At 46.4% G+C, this 16426-nt stretch overlaps 1 protein-coding gene across 1 annotated transcript in view; it reads right to left on the reverse strand.

Moving 5' to 3' along the window:
- The window catches only part of YEATS2 (YEATS domain containing 2), a 1439149-nt gene that overhangs the window by 1319721 nt on the left and 103002 nt on the right, over positions 1-16426 (reverse strand). Inside the window, 2 exon segments of the mRNA XM_030217135.1 lie at positions 4255-4347; positions 4443-4540. Of these exon segments, the coding sequence (XP_030072995.1) occupies positions 4255-4347; positions 4443-4540 (191 nt within the window).

The following is a 16426-nucleotide window of genomic DNA, read 5'->3' on the forward strand; positions in this document are numbered from 1 at the left end:
GTTAAGTATCTTCCCTCCAATTCCTAACTTATCAAGTATTCTTTATAGGTTTCGATGGTCCACTATATCAAATGCACTCAACATGTCAAACTGGAGTAGAAGGATGTTTTTGCCTATTGAGAGTTCATGTTTGAATTTAGCCAGAAGTGTGATCAGCACTGTTTCAGTGCTGTGGTGGGCTCTGAAATCTGACTGGGATTCATGCAATATGGAGAATTTGTTGATGAATTCTGTCAGTTGCTTGGCCACTATATCTTCCATCGTCTTGGCCGTTAGTGGTATGGATGCAACTGGTTTGTAGTTTGAGATATCGTTGCTGTTTTTCTTGGTGTATTTTGGGATGTGTGTGAGCAGAATGCTTCCTTTATTCAGTACGAATTGTCCTACATGGAACATTAGGTGGGATGTGAGTTCTCCATTGAAATGGTTAGAGGTGATTTCATAATGTAATTGGAACATGTGTCTAGAAAGCAGCTAGCAGAAGCAAACTTTCTAATCTCTTGGGCTACTGTCTCAGAAGTAAGCTGGGCAAAATTTATCCAAGTCCAGTCCGCTGGTGTTTCCTCTGGGGGAGGTTCTAGTTCGTCTATGAAGGTTTCCCGGTTAGTATTTTCCTGAGGTAGATATTTTCGTAAGTTAATCTTCACTTCAAAATTTTTGGCTAGTTCATTTGCTGGTGGGAGATCTTCATTCATTGTCATTGTTTTGATGTCTAGTAGGTTGTTTACAAACTTTTATAATTTCCTTGTGTCTTTATAGCCAGGACCTATTTGTTCTTTACAGAACTTTCTTTTAGCTTGTCTTATGTTTGTACCTCTTTTGTGTTTCCTTCCATGTGGCTATTGTAGATTCATTTTTATTTTTTCTCCATGTTCATTCTTGTCTTCTTCATTGGGGTTTTAGTTCTTTCAGTTCTTCATTGCACCATGGGACTGTATTGCGTTTTTGTGAGGTTTTGGTTCACATGGGTGCTATTGTGTCTAGGATGGTAGTACATCTATTGTCTCATTCTGCAAGGAATTTTGTGGAGTTGGTTGGTGATGACCATTGATTTTCGTGCATGGAGTGCTAGAATGTTGTTGTGCCGACCTTCCCTCTTGTTTTGTATGAGGTTCAGTTTTGTGTTTGGCGAGTTCCCATCTCTTTCCAGTAAAGGGTCATATGTAATCTGCAGTGATCAGACCAGGGGGTTTCTATCCATCTTTGGTTCTTTATTGAGAAGTTCTGGTCTGTTGAGAATTTGTATTCTAGTAGGTCTAGAGTGTGGCCTCTTATATGGGTTGAGTTCATTTATGGCTATTCGAATTCACATAGCCGAAGAAATTCACTGCACTCTCTTGTGCAGTTTGTGTTTTGATCTTCTAGATGTAGGTTGTCTCCTATTAAACATTACATTTGGGTTTGCTACACATGTGTTTGCTATAAAGTCTATAAGGTTTGTCTGAGCTGCTTGCCAGTTTCCTGGGGGTGGGGGGGGGGTCTATAGAATATGATGCAGCACAGGTGGTTAAGTAGAGATTTGTCCTTTATCCTGATCGAGGTGATTTCAAGTTGCGGTGCTATAGATTCGGCAATGGTTTCCATTGTGAAGAGGGATTTGTATATTAATGCAATGCCTCCTCCCTTTTTTCCCTTTCTGGTCCAATGTAGAATTTTATAGCCTGGAGGACAGAAGCCCATGATTATAGGGTCTTTGTTGTGAATCCACTTCTGACCCGGTCAAACTTCCTGGGTTGATGGGCGGCTCTTTGTAACAGCTCCCAGCTGAGCATCTCCTTTCCTGGCACATCCAAGGGCGTTTTCAGGTATTCTCCAACTCTTCACAGCCTGTCGACTTCTGTGGGGCAGTGTCGTTGGTCCTGCTGGTTCCTGAGCCAGTGATCTTGTGCCCGGGGGGTCTTAGTCTGCCTTGATGCCCCGGCGGTCCCAATGTAGTTTTGCTGCCGCTGGCCGCTGTGTGCTTCGGCAACAGCATGTTCTTGGTCTCTCACGGCAGGTCCACAAGGTCATAAGCTAGGCTTCTCCCGGTTCGGTCCGGTAACCAGTTGGATCATCCATAGATTCCACGTTTTCTCAGTCTCTCGTGGCAGGCAGGTCTCAATCTGCGTTGATGTCTGCTTGCTTTGATAGGGGGAGAGGGATGTTCTGAAATATGTATTATGCTCTGGGGGGGGGGGTCCTTTTTTGGGTGGGGGGGGTGTTTTGTCCTGAAAGCTCTTGAAAGTATCTTTATTAAGCCAAGGAACAGTTAACAACAAATCCCCCTACCCCCCCCCCTTTTATTTGTTCCCACTTTGGAGCCCCTGAAGGCTCAACTGGAAGGACCATTACAAAGAGTGGGTGGGGGTTGAGGGACAGGTCTGGGAGAGGGGGAAAGGAATGAGAGATTGCTTGGAATGGAACCTTTTGTTTTGTTGCACCTTCCTGTGGTGCTGGAATTTTGATTTTCAGATTTTGTTTTTCCCTGAACTTCTTACCTGGCCTGAGTGGCAGAAAGACTGATGGCTGGGACATCTCCCTCACAGGTAGGGGTTTTGATCTTGCTTTGGTTGGTCCAAATACTATTATCTAACCGAAGGTCTTACTTGGAATGTTGGGGGAATTAATTCCCCAGTCAAGCACAGGAAAATATTACAGGAACCACAGAGGGTCAAAGCTGATATTGTTCTCCTGCAAGAAACGTTTATGTTCCTATGGACACAGTTGAAAATACTGAAAAGAGGCTGCAAGTTTAGGGTTGGTAGCTGTACACTTTTAAATTTCAAGGGACAAAAATAAAAAAAAAGGAGTAGAGCAACATTCAAGTACTGGTTTAACCCAAAGATCCTAATAGAACAAAAACAAGACTTTAGAGACTGCTTTTTACTTATGAAACCACATTTATTTATTTTTGTACATTTATACCCCACTTTTTTCCCCACAGTTTTGCAGGCGCAAAGTGACTTACAATGCACTGATAGGCTATTGCCAAATCAGAGGTGTTACAGTTACAATAAAACAAATCAATTTACATTGTGGTTTCATTATAAAATAGTTCTGTTATACTGCCAAGACACATGGGTCCCCCCTCCCCCAAGAAAAAGGGTAAATAGAAGCTATTACTACTCAGACAATACAGAATTATTTTTTTCAGACCGTCTTACTGAAAGTGATGCAGGTGCTTCTTGTACTGATCCCTACATTATCTTTATTACTTAACTAGCACCATATGGTACAGAAACAAGCAAGCGATTACTAGAAAATTTAACAGTGCATGTCCCCAACCCCCCCAAAATTTATTTTTAAACTTGCTCCCAAATTCTGGCTCCAATATTGAAAGAGTTAAGCAGTCTTATTGTATTTACCACTACACCCACTTCTATAATTCTAAATGCAGCTCTCTAATTTGCTCACCAACCTATAATACTGAGTTCAGTATAGTGATCTCTATCTCCACCTGCTGGTAGATGGGCATAACCCACCAGTCTCTGGATTCATCTGCTGCAGATGGTAAGGAAGTTAGAAGACATGCAGTTCAGGTTTTTGGAATTTCTTCAAACTTGGTTCCATCTATTGTATCTGCATACTATTTACCTACTTGGAAAATACAGAGTCCACAAAACCAGGGAAATATACCTGTTGAAATGGGCACATGAGACAGACATTCTGGAACGCTCTGATCCCAAAAATGTTTCCTCTACTATGCTGTTTACTTTTGCATAATTCTTATTTAAAAAATGGTTGCTTTGGATATTTATTTTAGACATTAGGATTAATTATTTATGAATCAATGTATTCCCAGATGTTCTGAGAGAGACTAAAAGGAGAAGAAAGCAATTTCTTCTGTTGAGACCAGGAGTAAAACAGCTGAAAGCACTGGGTTTTTTTTTCCTTAAGGTTCCCTACAATTGTGTCATTAAATATCAATCTGCTAGGTATATATTTTTCAATCCAGCTCATTTGACTACTTTCATGGCCTCTAAGAGGCCTCTGGGGTCCGCTTACCCCCCCCCATAGTTCGTGTTTCTGATGGTGACTAATAAATCATACAGTTCTGCATTGCTGATCTTTTTGCAAATTTTTTCCAGCAATTTTCATTAGCTCTGCTCCACACAATGTGGGCTTGACCAGATCTGTTGATCTGTGTTTATGGTATTTTTTGTTAGGAAATACAAATAAAATACCTAACAGTATCAGTTTTCCTGTACAAGACATAATCTTGGTAATTATGAAATAATGGTTATAATTTTTTTTTAAAGCATCTAATTACATTACCTCAGGAACTTTAAGAAGGCCCGTGGAAGCGTAATAATTAGCCACAATACAGGCACGCAGTTTATCCATCATCCTTCTTGCCTCAATCAGTCTCTAATAGTAAAAATAAAAAGGATAATGTAATTGAGGAAGACTAAAATAGCATATTTTAGTTTATCAACTTGTTGCAAAGTCACCTCACTACCAACCTGATCAATCACTTCAATCTCATGTTCCTTGTTCTTCATTTCAGTTGCAAACTGTTCTTTAATAATAGCCTCAATCCTCTGAACAGCAGCATCTCGAGCTTTCAAAAAGGGAATAAAAATATTTACTATATACTGCTAGAGAAAAGCATTTCTGCACCAATTTACTAGTGTAATAAGTTACTTTAAAATGTTTTCAGCAAAATATTATGTTGCTGTTTTAATCCACTTGAACATATAGAAAGAAGAGTAAGCAAAAATTGTAGCAATACCATTTTACTGGACTAACAATGTATCTAATCTCCAGGAGCTATGCTCACCTTTACTAAGTTGGGAAGGACAGTCTGTGACAAAATGTTGTTCACCGATAACCCTACACTATGTCTGATCTTAATCAATAGTGCATGCATGCACTCACAACAGCACAATCAGGTCAGAAGACAAGTCACCATAAAGCGAATGCTACATACCTGTAGAAGGTATTCTCCGAGGACAGCAGGCTGATTGTTCTCACTGATGGGTGACGTCCACGGCAGCCCCTCCAATCGGAAACTTCTCTAGCAAAGTCCTTTGCTAGTCCTCGCGCGCCCGCGCGCATGCGCGGCCGTCTTCCCGCCCGAAACCGGCTCGAGCCGGCCAGTCCAGTATGTAGCAAGACAATACACTTCAAGGGAAGACACAACTCCAAAGGGGAGGCGGGCGGGTTTGTGAGAACAATCAGCCTGCTGTCCTCGGAGAATACCTTCTACAGGTATGTAGCATTCGCTTTCTCCGAGGACAAGCAGGCTGCTTGTTCTCACTGATGGGGTATCCCTAGCCCCCAGGCTCACTCAAAACAACAACCATGGTCAATTGGACCTCGCAACGGCGAGGACATAACTGAGATTGACCTAAAAAATTTACCAACTAACTGAGAGTGTAGCCTGGAACAGAACAAACAGGGCCCTCGGGGGGTGGAGTTGGATCCTAAAGCCCAAACAGGTTCTGAAGAACTGACTGCCCGAACCGACTGTCGCGTCGGGTATCCTGCTGCAGGCAGTAATGAGATGTGAATGTGTGGACAGATGACCACGTCGCAGCTTTGCAAATTTCTTCAATGGAGGCTGACTTCAAGTGGGCTACCGACGCAGCCATGGCTCTAACATTATGAGCCGTGACATGACCCTCAAGAGCCAGCCCCGCCTGGGCGTAAGTGAAGGAAATGCAATCTGCTAGCCAATTGGATATGGTGCGTTTCCCTACAGCCACTCCCATCCTATTGGGATCAAAAGAAACAAACAATTGGGCGGACTGTCTGTGGGGCTGTGTCCGCTCCAGATAGAAGGCCAATGCTCTCTTGCAGTCCAATGTGTGCAGCTGACGTTCAGCAGGGCAGGAATGAGGACGGGGAAAGAATGTTGGCAAGACAATTGACTGGTTCAGATGGAACTCCGACACGACCTTTGGCAAGAACTTAGGGTGAGTGCGGAGGACTACTCTGTTATGATGAAATTTGGTGTAAGGGGCCTGGGCTACCAGGGCCTGAAGCTCACTGTCTCTACGAGCTGAAGTAACTGCCACCAAGAAAATGACCTTCCAGGTCAAGTACCTCAGATGGCAGGAGTTCAGTGGCTCAAAAGGAGGTTTCATCAGCTGGGTGAGAACGACATTGAGATCCCATGACACTGTAGGAGGCTTGACAGGGGGCTTTGACAAAAGCAAACCTCTCATGAAGCGAACAACTAAAGGCTGTCCTGAGATCGGCTTACCTTCCACATGGTAATGGTATGCACTGATTGCGCTAAGGTGAACTCTTACAGAGTTGGTCTTGAGACCAGACTCAGACAAGTGCAGAAGGTATTCAAGCAGGGTCTGTGTAGGACAAGAGCGAGGAGCTAGGGCCTTGCTGTCACACCAGACGGCAAACCTCCTCCACAGAAAGAAGTAACTCCTCTTAGTGGAATCTTTCCTGGAAGCAAGCAAGACGCGGGAGACACCCTCTGACAGACCCAAAGAGGCAAAGTCTACGCTCTCAACATCCAGGCCGTGAGAGCCAGGGACCGGAGGCTGGGATGCAGAAGAGCCCCTTCGTCCTGCGTGATGAGGGTCGGAAAACACTCCAATCTCCACGGTTCTTCGGAGGATAACTCCAGAAGAAGAGGGAACCAGATCTGACGCGGCCAAAAAGGAGCAATCAGAATCATGGTGCCTCGGTCTTGCTTGAGTTTCAACAAAGTCTTCCCCACCAGAGGAATGGGAGGATAAGCATACAGCAGGCCCTCCCCCCAATCCAGGAGGAAGGCATCCGATGCCAGTCTGCCGGGGGCCTGAAGCCTGGAACAGAACTGAGGGACTTTGTGGTTCACTCGAGATGCGAAGAGATCCACCAAGGGGGTGCCCCACGCTTGGAAGATCTGGCGCACCACTCTGGAGTTGAGCGACCACTCGTGAGGTTGCATAATCCGGCTCAGTCTGTCGGCCAGACTGTTGTTTACGCCTGCCAGATATGTGGCTTGGAGCACCATGCCGAGACGGCGAGCCCAGAGCCACATGCTGACGGCTTCCTGACACAGGGGGCGAGATCCGGTGCCCCCCTGCTTGTTGACATAGTACATGGCAACCTGGTTGTCTGTCTGAATTTGGATAATTTGATGGGACAGCCGATCTCTGAAAGCCTTTAGAGCGTTCCAGATCGCTCGCAACTCCAGGAGATTGATCTGTAGACCGCGTTCCTGGAGGGACCAGCTTCCTTGGGTGTGAAGCCCATCGACATGAGCTCCCCATCCCAGGAGAGACGCATTCGTTGTCAGCACTTTTTGTGGCTGAGGAATTTGGAAAGGACGTCCCAGAGTCAAATTGGACCAAATCGTCCACCAATACAGGGATTTGAGAAAACTCGTGGACAGGTGGATCACGTCTTCTAGATCCCCAGCAGCCTGAAACCACTGGGAAGCTAGGGTCCATTGAGCAGATCTCATGTGAAGACGGGCCATGGGAGTCACATGAACTGTGGAGGCCATGTGGCCCAGCAATCTCAACATCTGCCGAGCTGTGATCTGCTGGGACGCTCACACCCGCGAGACGAGGGACAACAAGTTGTTGGCCCTCGCCTCTGGGAGATAGGCGCGAGCCGTCCGAGAATCCAGCAGAGCTCCTATGAATTCGAGTTTCTGCACTGGGAGAAGATGGGACTTTGGATAATTTATCACAAACCCCAGTAGCTCCAGGAGGCGAATAGTCATCTGCATGGACTGCAGGGCTCCGGCCTCGGATGTGTTCTTCACCAGCCAATCGTCGAGATATGGGAACACGTGCACCCCCAGCCTGCGAAGTGCCGCTGCTACCACAGCTAGGCACTTTGTGAACACCCTGGGCGCAGAGGCGAGCCCAAAGGGTAGCACACAGTACTGGAAGTGGCGTGTGCCCAACTGAAATCGCAGATACTGTCTGTGAGCTGGCAGTATCGGGATGTGTGTGTAGGCATCCTTCAAGTCCAGAGAGCATAGCCAATCGTTTTGCTGAATCATGGGGAGAAGGGTGCCCAGGGAAAGCATCCTGAACTTTTCTTTTACGAGATATTTGTTCAGGGCCCTTAGGTCTAGGATGGGACGCATCCCCCCTGTTTTCTTTTCCACAAGGAAGTACCTGGAATAGAATCCCAGCCCTTCTTGCCCGGATGGCACGGGCTCGACCGGATTGGCGCTGAGAAGGGCGGAGAGTTCCTCTGCAAGTACCTGCCTGTGCTGGAAGCTGTAAGACTGAGCTCCCGGTGGACAATTTGGAGGTTTGGAGGCCAAATTGAGGGTGTATCCTTGCCGGACTATTTGAAGAACCCACTGGTCGGAGGTTATGAGAGGCCACCTTTGGTGAAAAGCTTTCAACCTCCCCCCGACTGGCAGGTCGCCCGGCACTGACACTTGGATGTCGGCTATGCTCTGCTGGAGCCAGTCAAAAGCTCGCCCCTTGCTTTTGCTGGGGAGCCGCGGGGCCTTGCTGAGGCGCACGCTGCTGACGAGAGCGAGCGCGCTGGGGCTTAGCCTGGGCCGCAGGCTGTCGAGAAGGAGGATTGTACCTACGCTTACCAGAAGCATAGGGAACAGTCTTCCTTCCCCCAAAAAATCTTCTACCTGTAGAGGTAGATGCTGAAGGCTGCCGGCGGGAGAACTTGTCGAATGCGGTGTCCCGCTGGTGGAGATGCTCTACCACCTGTTCGACCTTCTCTCCAAAAATGTTATCCGCACGGCAAGGCGAGTCCGCAATCCGCTGCTGGAGTCTATTCTCCAGGTCGGCGGCACGCAGCCATGAGAGCCTGCGCATCACCACACCTTAAGCAGCGGCCCTGGACGCAACATCAAAGGTGTCATACACCCCTCTGGCCAGGAATTTTCTGCACGCCTTCAGCTGCCTGACCACCTCCTGAAAAGGCTTGGCCTGCTCAGGGGGAAGAGCATCAACCAAGCCCGCCAACTGCCGCACATTGTTCCGCATGTGTATGCTCGTGTAGAGCTGGTACGACTGAATTTTGGCCACGAGCATAGAAGAATGGTAGGCCTTCCTCCCAAAGGAGTCTAAGGTTCTAGGGTCTTTGCCCGGGGGCGCCGAAGCATGCTCCCTAGAACTCTTAGCCTTCTTTAGGGCCAAATCCACAACTCCAGAGTCATGAGGCAACTGGGTGCGCATCAGCTCTGGGTCCCCATGGATCCGGTACTGGGACTCGATCTTCTTGGGAATGTGGGGATTACTTAGTGGCTTGGTCCAGTTCGCAAGCAATGTCTTTTTTAGGACATGGTGCAAGGGAACAGTGGACGCTTCCTTAGGTGGAGAAGGATAGTCCAGGAGCTCAAACATTTCAGCCCTGGGCTCGTCCTCCACAACCACCGGGAAGGGGATGGCCGTAGACATCTCCCGGACAAAGGAAGCGAAAGACAGACTCTCAGGAGGAGAAAGCTGCCTTTCAGGAGAGGGAGTAGGATCAGAAGGAAGACCCTCAGACTCCTCGTCAGAGAAATATCTGGGGTCTTCCTCTTCCTCCCACGAGGCCTCACCCTCGGTGTCAGACACAAGTTCACGAACCTGTGTCTGCAACCTCGCCCGGCTCGACTCCGTGGAGCCACGTCCACGATGGGGGCGTCGAGAGGTAGACTCCCTCGCCCGCATCGGCGAAGCTCCCTCCGCCGACGTAGTCGGGGAGCCCTCCTGGGAGGTGGCCACAGTCGGCACCGCACGCGGTACCGACGTCGGGGACCTCACCCCGGGCGATGGGCCAGCCGGCGCCACGCTCGACGGTACCGGAGGCGCAAGCACCGCCGGTACCGGAGGGGAAGGGCGCAACAGCTCTCCCAGAATCTCTGGGAGAACGGCCCGGAGGCTCTCGTTCAGAGCGGCTGCAGAGAAAGGCAAAGAGGTCGATGCAGGCGTCGACATCAGAACCTGTTCTGGGCGAGGAGGCTGTTCCGGGCTGTCCAGAGTGGAGCGCATCGACACCTCCTGAACAGAGGGTGAGCGGTCCTCTCGGTGCCGATGCCTGCTGGGTGCCGACTCCCTCGGCGACCCAGAGCTCTCGGTGCCGACGCGGGGAGGCGACCGGTGTCGATGCTTCTTCGACTTCTTCCGAAGCATGTCACCGGAGCTCCCCGGCACCGACGAGGAGGACGTAGAATCCAGCCGTCGCTTCCTCGGGGCCGAGGCCGAAGGAGGTCGGTCTCGGGGGGGCTGTACCGCAGGAGCCCTCAGGGTAGGAGACCCACCCGAAGGCTCACCGCCACCAGCAGGGGAATGGACAGCCCTCACCTGCACTCCTGACGATGCACCACCGTCCGACGACATCAGCAGACGAGGTCCCGGTACCACCGACGTCGATGCAGTCGCCCGATACCTTGGCGCCGATGCAGAGGCCCGATGCCTCGATGCACTCGATACAGTGGCGGCCGAGGAAGATGGTCTGGACGCTGACGACGTCGATGCACTCGAAGATCCCGGTGCCGATGCCGACGAAGAGCCAGAGAACAACACGTTCCACTGGGCTAATCTCGCTACCTGAGTCCGCCTTTGAAGCAGGGAACACAGACTACAGTTCTGAGGGCGGTGCTCGGCCCCCAGACACTGAAGACACGACGAGTGTCCATCAGTGAGCGAGATTACCCGGGCGCACTGGGTGCACTTCTTGAAGCCGCTGGAAGGCTTCGATGTCATGGGCGGAAAAATCACGCCGGCGAAATCAAAATCCGAAATGACGGAAAAAGAGCACCAAAAAATTTAGAAGGGAGAAAATCTCGACCGAGGCCGAAAAGAGGCCTACCCCGACGACGAAAGAAAACTTATCGGGGCAAAAAGCTGGAAGTACGGGAAGGGGTTGGTCTGAAACCCGGGGGGGGGGGTTTCCGAAGAACTTCCCGACACTTTAAAGACTTTTTCCGAAGAAAAAACACGTCAAAAATAAATTTGGACGCGCGAGGTCGACTTTCCGGGGCTCGACACGGCGAAACACGACCGTACCGAGTGCGGACAAAAGAAGACTGGCCGGCTCGAGCCGGTTTCGGGCGGGAAGACGGCCGCGCATGCGCGGTGCGCGCGGGCGCGCGAGGACTAGCAAAGGACTTTGCTAGAGAAGTTTCCGATTGGAGGGGCTGCCGTGGACGTCACCCATCAGTGAGAACAAGCAGCCTGCTTGTCCTCGGAGAATAAATTCAATATACATCATATGCCTTGAATTTTTTTATTTTTTAATTTAGAGATAAACCTTTTGAAGACCAGCGAGTACAATGAAATACCCTTAATTTAGAAGGTTGCCTATATTACATAGTAATATAGTAGATAATGGCAGCTAAAGGCCTGCACAGTCCATCCAGTCTGCCCAACAAGATAAACTCATGGCGTGTGGTATGATGCTAACATATGCATACTTCATCTTCATCTGTGCTTGCCATTTTTGGGGTACAAACTGTAGAAGTCTGCCTGGCACTGGTCTTAATCTCCACTACTGGAGATTATTCCCCAACTACTAGGAAGAGAATCAGGTCCTTAAGATGTATGAAAGGTCAAACTCCCAAGTTTCTTTTGGGCACCAGGAAGTACTGAGAATTTAAATCCTGCCCATCTCCTATGGTGGCACAGATCTGCCTGCATGAACCAAGAGAAGGAATGAGACATTCTGCTTCTACAACAGAAAAATATCCTTTTCAGAAGCTAATAGAGTCGTATTTCATAGGCTTCTATGATAACCCTAAGAACCTAGCCATTTGGAAGGGATAGGAAATCTTTTTCTACTACAATCTCAACTTTCAAAAGGGCAGTAATAGGTAAGAGCTAAAACTTTGTACTGTGAAGTACCAGAAGATGACTGCACATCACAAATAGGTCACATTTCAAATGTTTATTTATTTACTAGTAAATAAGGCCCGTTTCTGACACAAATGAAACAGGCGCTAGCAAGGTTTTCCTGGGAGTGTGTATGTTTGAGAGTGAGTGTGTGAGAGAGTGAATGTGCGAGTGTATGTGTGAGAATGAGAGTGTGTGTGAGTGCATATGTGAGACACAGTGACTGTGAGAGAGAGTGTGTTTCACACAGATACACTGTGTGTGAGAGAGTGTGTGTGAGACAGAGTGTGAGAGAGTACGTATTGTAAATTTTAAAGGCCCTCTTTGCGCCCTATTAATATCCTTCTCTAGGGACAAAGGGTCTGCGCTTCCACTATGTGTAGGACTGCCTGCCTAAATCTTTCTGATATTCCATCACGGTGATATTTTTGTTGTATAGATACCAGAAGGCGTAAGTCTAGGATAATGTCCATGACCCTGACCTTCTGTCTATCTGGATCTAAGTATATCTTTGCCCATTTATGTTCCCATATATATGGTATTAGAAATCTATAAAAACTAGTGTAAAAAGTGTGTGTTAATCGTATGTGGCTTAGTTTTAAGTTAGAATGACAGGTAAAGAATTATTGGGAATAAAGACAGAGATAGATTTCAGAAAGAAGACTTTATTCTTACCAAGTTTTCCAATCAAGTACAGACATCAAACAGATTCTGGATTCAATGGCACAGAGCGCTGCCGTCCGAGAAGTGTTGGGGATGACTCCAACTCTCTGTCAAAATCTTACCTTATAAACCATTCAAAAATTTATGGTTAGGAGTCTTCTCTTCTACCACTAACCTGGTTAGGAGTCTGCTCTTCTACCACTAACCTTCCTAAAACATTGAAAAGGTTAGGAGTCGTCTCGTCTACCACTAACAGTTCCAAAAATATTAAGTAGCCCTCGTCAACTAGTCTAAACTCGCAATGAAAGGCGTCAGACGTCTCTATATTGCCCCCACGCTCATCTGTACTAGGTAACTCATATGTGGGCAATAATGCCGAATCCGCAGGCCACTCCGAAAATGGAATGGAAGTCTGCTCCTACTAATTGAGATACCGTCATCCATTGAAGGATCACCTCCAATGGGTGTAAGCCCCAGGCATCGATATCAAAGCCAATAGTTATAGCGTGACACTGGTAAAAGAAATAATAATAAAAATAAAAAAAGAAAGGAAAAAAAAAGAGAGAAATAAAATAAAAAAAAATATGGCATGTTCTTAGAAAGAATCCCTGAAACCTATTCCAGAGATAGCAAGTAAAAAGGAAAAAAAAAAACACATGTACGCTCTTCGGGTAAGGTACATTCACTATACACTAGATGATACACTTGCCACACATCAGACAATGAAAGGAAAACTGTAAAGCAATAGAGCGAAACAGTTGACAGTAAGGGAGCTTGGGCAAGCAGTACGAAATCAATCATGCAAAACGAGCAAAGCAGAAAAAGTCTGAGAGATACGTGACATTCACTGAAGCGGGGTTTAGAGATTGATGGACAGGCATGGTAGATCATTAAGTAAACAGTATAATATTTTCTTGTATGGCTGACATCCTTTGTATCGGAGGAAAAAAATTAAAGATAAATATATAGACTGATTTTATTAAAGTAAAACGAGTTGTAGATGAGTGCTATGAAAATGTACAGATTATAGGTGTGCAGCGAACCAGCGCTGCCATCATGAAAGTGAAACGTAAGAGTATTCGAGCACAAAAGTTTTTGCAAGAAAGAGCTTGTGTCTATTAAAAATAAAGAACATAATGCATATAGAGAAATATAGCAGGAAACTAGATTGAATGCAATACACCCTTTTTCATAGAACAGCAGCACAATATGATAACATTTAAAAAGGGGAAAAACAGCAGCTTCTTAACGGCAAAACAAAACATGTGGTAAAATATGCAGCGGGCATCCTGAAATGCTATCGGTTAATCGTTCAACCGGAAATAAATGCGTATCAAGCATACTGCGGATTAGTAAGACATGTATCTCTACAGGGCAAAAGAAATGTAACAAATCCAAAAAGTAACTCACACCATTACAGTTCAAAACTGAAATCACGAAGTATTAAATCAAAATATTAAAATGATGAGAAATGGGGGGCTATGCAAATACACATAAGAAAGTACATGTGCCATCAATTACCCATTATACTAAAAATAAATTAAAGAGTATCATCGGGCATGTGAGAGGGAGATACAGATGTGATTGCTGGAAACCAAGGCAGAGGAAAGAAGGAGAAAGCCGGTTTTGAAGGGAAAGTACGCTAAGTTCTGTTTAAAGGGAAAATACACTTTTGTTTTTAACAGTTTTTATTGATGATTCAAGATTATATAATTTAACCATGAAATATGACATTTGAAATAAGACAGCATACTTATATACATATCCAGAACTGTATCATCAATATTTTATCATTTTCTCCCTCCCTCCCCTCCCGACATTGTGCCATAACCAATAGACTTACATTTGTATTATTAAATGAGGAGAAAAAGAAATCCTATTAACAACATGACTCGACTAACATAGCTTCTAAAATTCTACAAGCAATTAGTTTAACAACTTAGCCTTCTCATGTGAGTAATCAAGAGCGTGTTTCATCAATGCCTTGTAGGATTCTCTCCTCCCCCTCTCTCAAATCAGTATCTCCAGAGCCCACATGGATGCATATTTTGTAAAATGATTACCTAAAATATTAATTTCAATTAGAATCTCATATTATACAATGTTGATATTACTATTGCTTCTTAGAATATCGAGCCCACCCATATAAGTCTGGGAACCAAGAACTGAATTTCCTAACCAGGTATCCTATCCCACCATCTAAACTCCCTCTCCCCCCCTCTCCTTACTTCTATCCAACCCCCCCCCCCTTCCCAAAGGAGAAAAGAAAAGGGAAAAGAAAAGAAAAAAAAAAACAAACAAACCCCACTCTTCCTCCTAATCCGCTCCCTCTCCCCGCCCTCACATACCATTTAATACTAAACTACGCGCCCGAACAGACAAAGATTGTATATAAGGTCGCCAGATTCTCAAAAATCCCACTCTTGTCTTCGGAGAGGGTCCCACCGCCCACCGCTCATGCAGCAAAAGATCATGTAGCTGATTTCTCCAGTACCAAAAATCAGGGGGATCCGCACTCAACCACCTATTCATGATCAACTTCTTCCCCAAAGTGCAAGCTTTACGTATGAATTGGCTATTGCCTCTCTTTTGGAAACCAAATAGTTCAAATTTGTCCAATAAGATCCCCGATGAAGAAAGAGGAATCCTAGATTTCAACAACCCTTCTAAATACTTAAAAATCTTCTTCCAGTAGGCTTGTATTAAAGGACAGTCCCAGAGACAATGAAAGAATGTCCCCTCCTTCCGCCTGCACTTGGAGCAAAGAGGGTCTGACACCCCCCCCATCTTAAATACCTGCACTTTAGACATATAAGCTCTGTACAAAATTCTATATTGGCATTCTCTAAGATTAGCATTGACTGATACCGTCGGAATACGGGACACTAATTTCCTGTAATCTAATTCCAAGTTGGATCTCTGCAGATCTCGCGCCCAATGCGCCTCGACTGCCCTCACATCTTTGTCAGGCCCTACCTCCCATAGAATCCTATATATACCCGAAATAGTGAGTCGGTCCCCTGGCACTGCCTTAAAGAACTCTCTAAACTTCCTCCCATGTCCACTATTCAACTGATCTTGATTGAGGGTCCTAACATAATGTGCCAATTGTTGGTAAGCAAATTCGTGTCTGAGATCTATCCCCACTCCCAAAGCACCTAAACTCAGTAATCCTCCCCTCAACCCCAACACGTGTTCCAACCGTGTGATTCCCAATGAGGCCCAGCTACAAAATACTGGATTCTCTGAGCCAGGTGAAAATAATGGGTTCCCCTGCAATGGCAAAAGATCCGTAACCTCCGACGACAAGCCCCAATATCCAGTGAGATCACTCCAGACCGCCCTCAAGGGCCCTAACAATAAACTGTCCTTAAATGTAGCTGGCACCATTCGCTTTGGACCATGTAACAAAAAATACAGATGATACGGATGGAAAAAATCCTTTTCTAATTTCCTGTTCGTGTAGTCCTGCCGATCTAATAACCAATCCCCTAAGTGCCGCAATAGACACGCTTGATTATAGCGCTTAATATCCGGGACCCCCATACCTCCCACTCTCCAAGATCCTAACAATAAGCCCATGGGGAGCTTAGGCTTCTTTCCCCCCCAAATGAAAATTCGCAGATGTTTATAAAATTGCCGCATGTCTGCACTACGTAAACGTAATGGCAACACCTGAAGCGTATACAGCCATCTGGGGAACTCCACCATTCGGAACAGTTGTACCCGCCCATGAAGCGTAAGCGGCAATACTGCCCACTTTCTCAACCGCTCTCGCATGTTTTCCAACAACCTGGTAAGATTTAAATGATAAAAATCTGCAGTCTGCAGAGTCACCTGCACCCCCAAATAGGTAAAATGTTGCTGTGCCCATTTTAAGGGAAAGAATTCCCCCCATTCACGTTTCACTGTATCTGAGGCCGTAAGAGCCAGGGATTTAGAGACATTTATTTTAAAACCAGTGTAGTCCCCATATTCTTGGAATAATTCCATCAGAGCCTCCAGGGATCTCTTGGGATCAGTAAGGT

The sequence above is a fragment of the Microcaecilia unicolor genome, chromosome 10 (genome assembly GCF_901765095.1).
Source record: "Microcaecilia unicolor chromosome 10, aMicUni1.1, whole genome shotgun sequence".
In the NCBI taxonomy this organism is placed as follows: domain Eukaryota; kingdom Metazoa; phylum Chordata; class Amphibia; order Gymnophiona; family Siphonopidae; genus Microcaecilia; species Microcaecilia unicolor.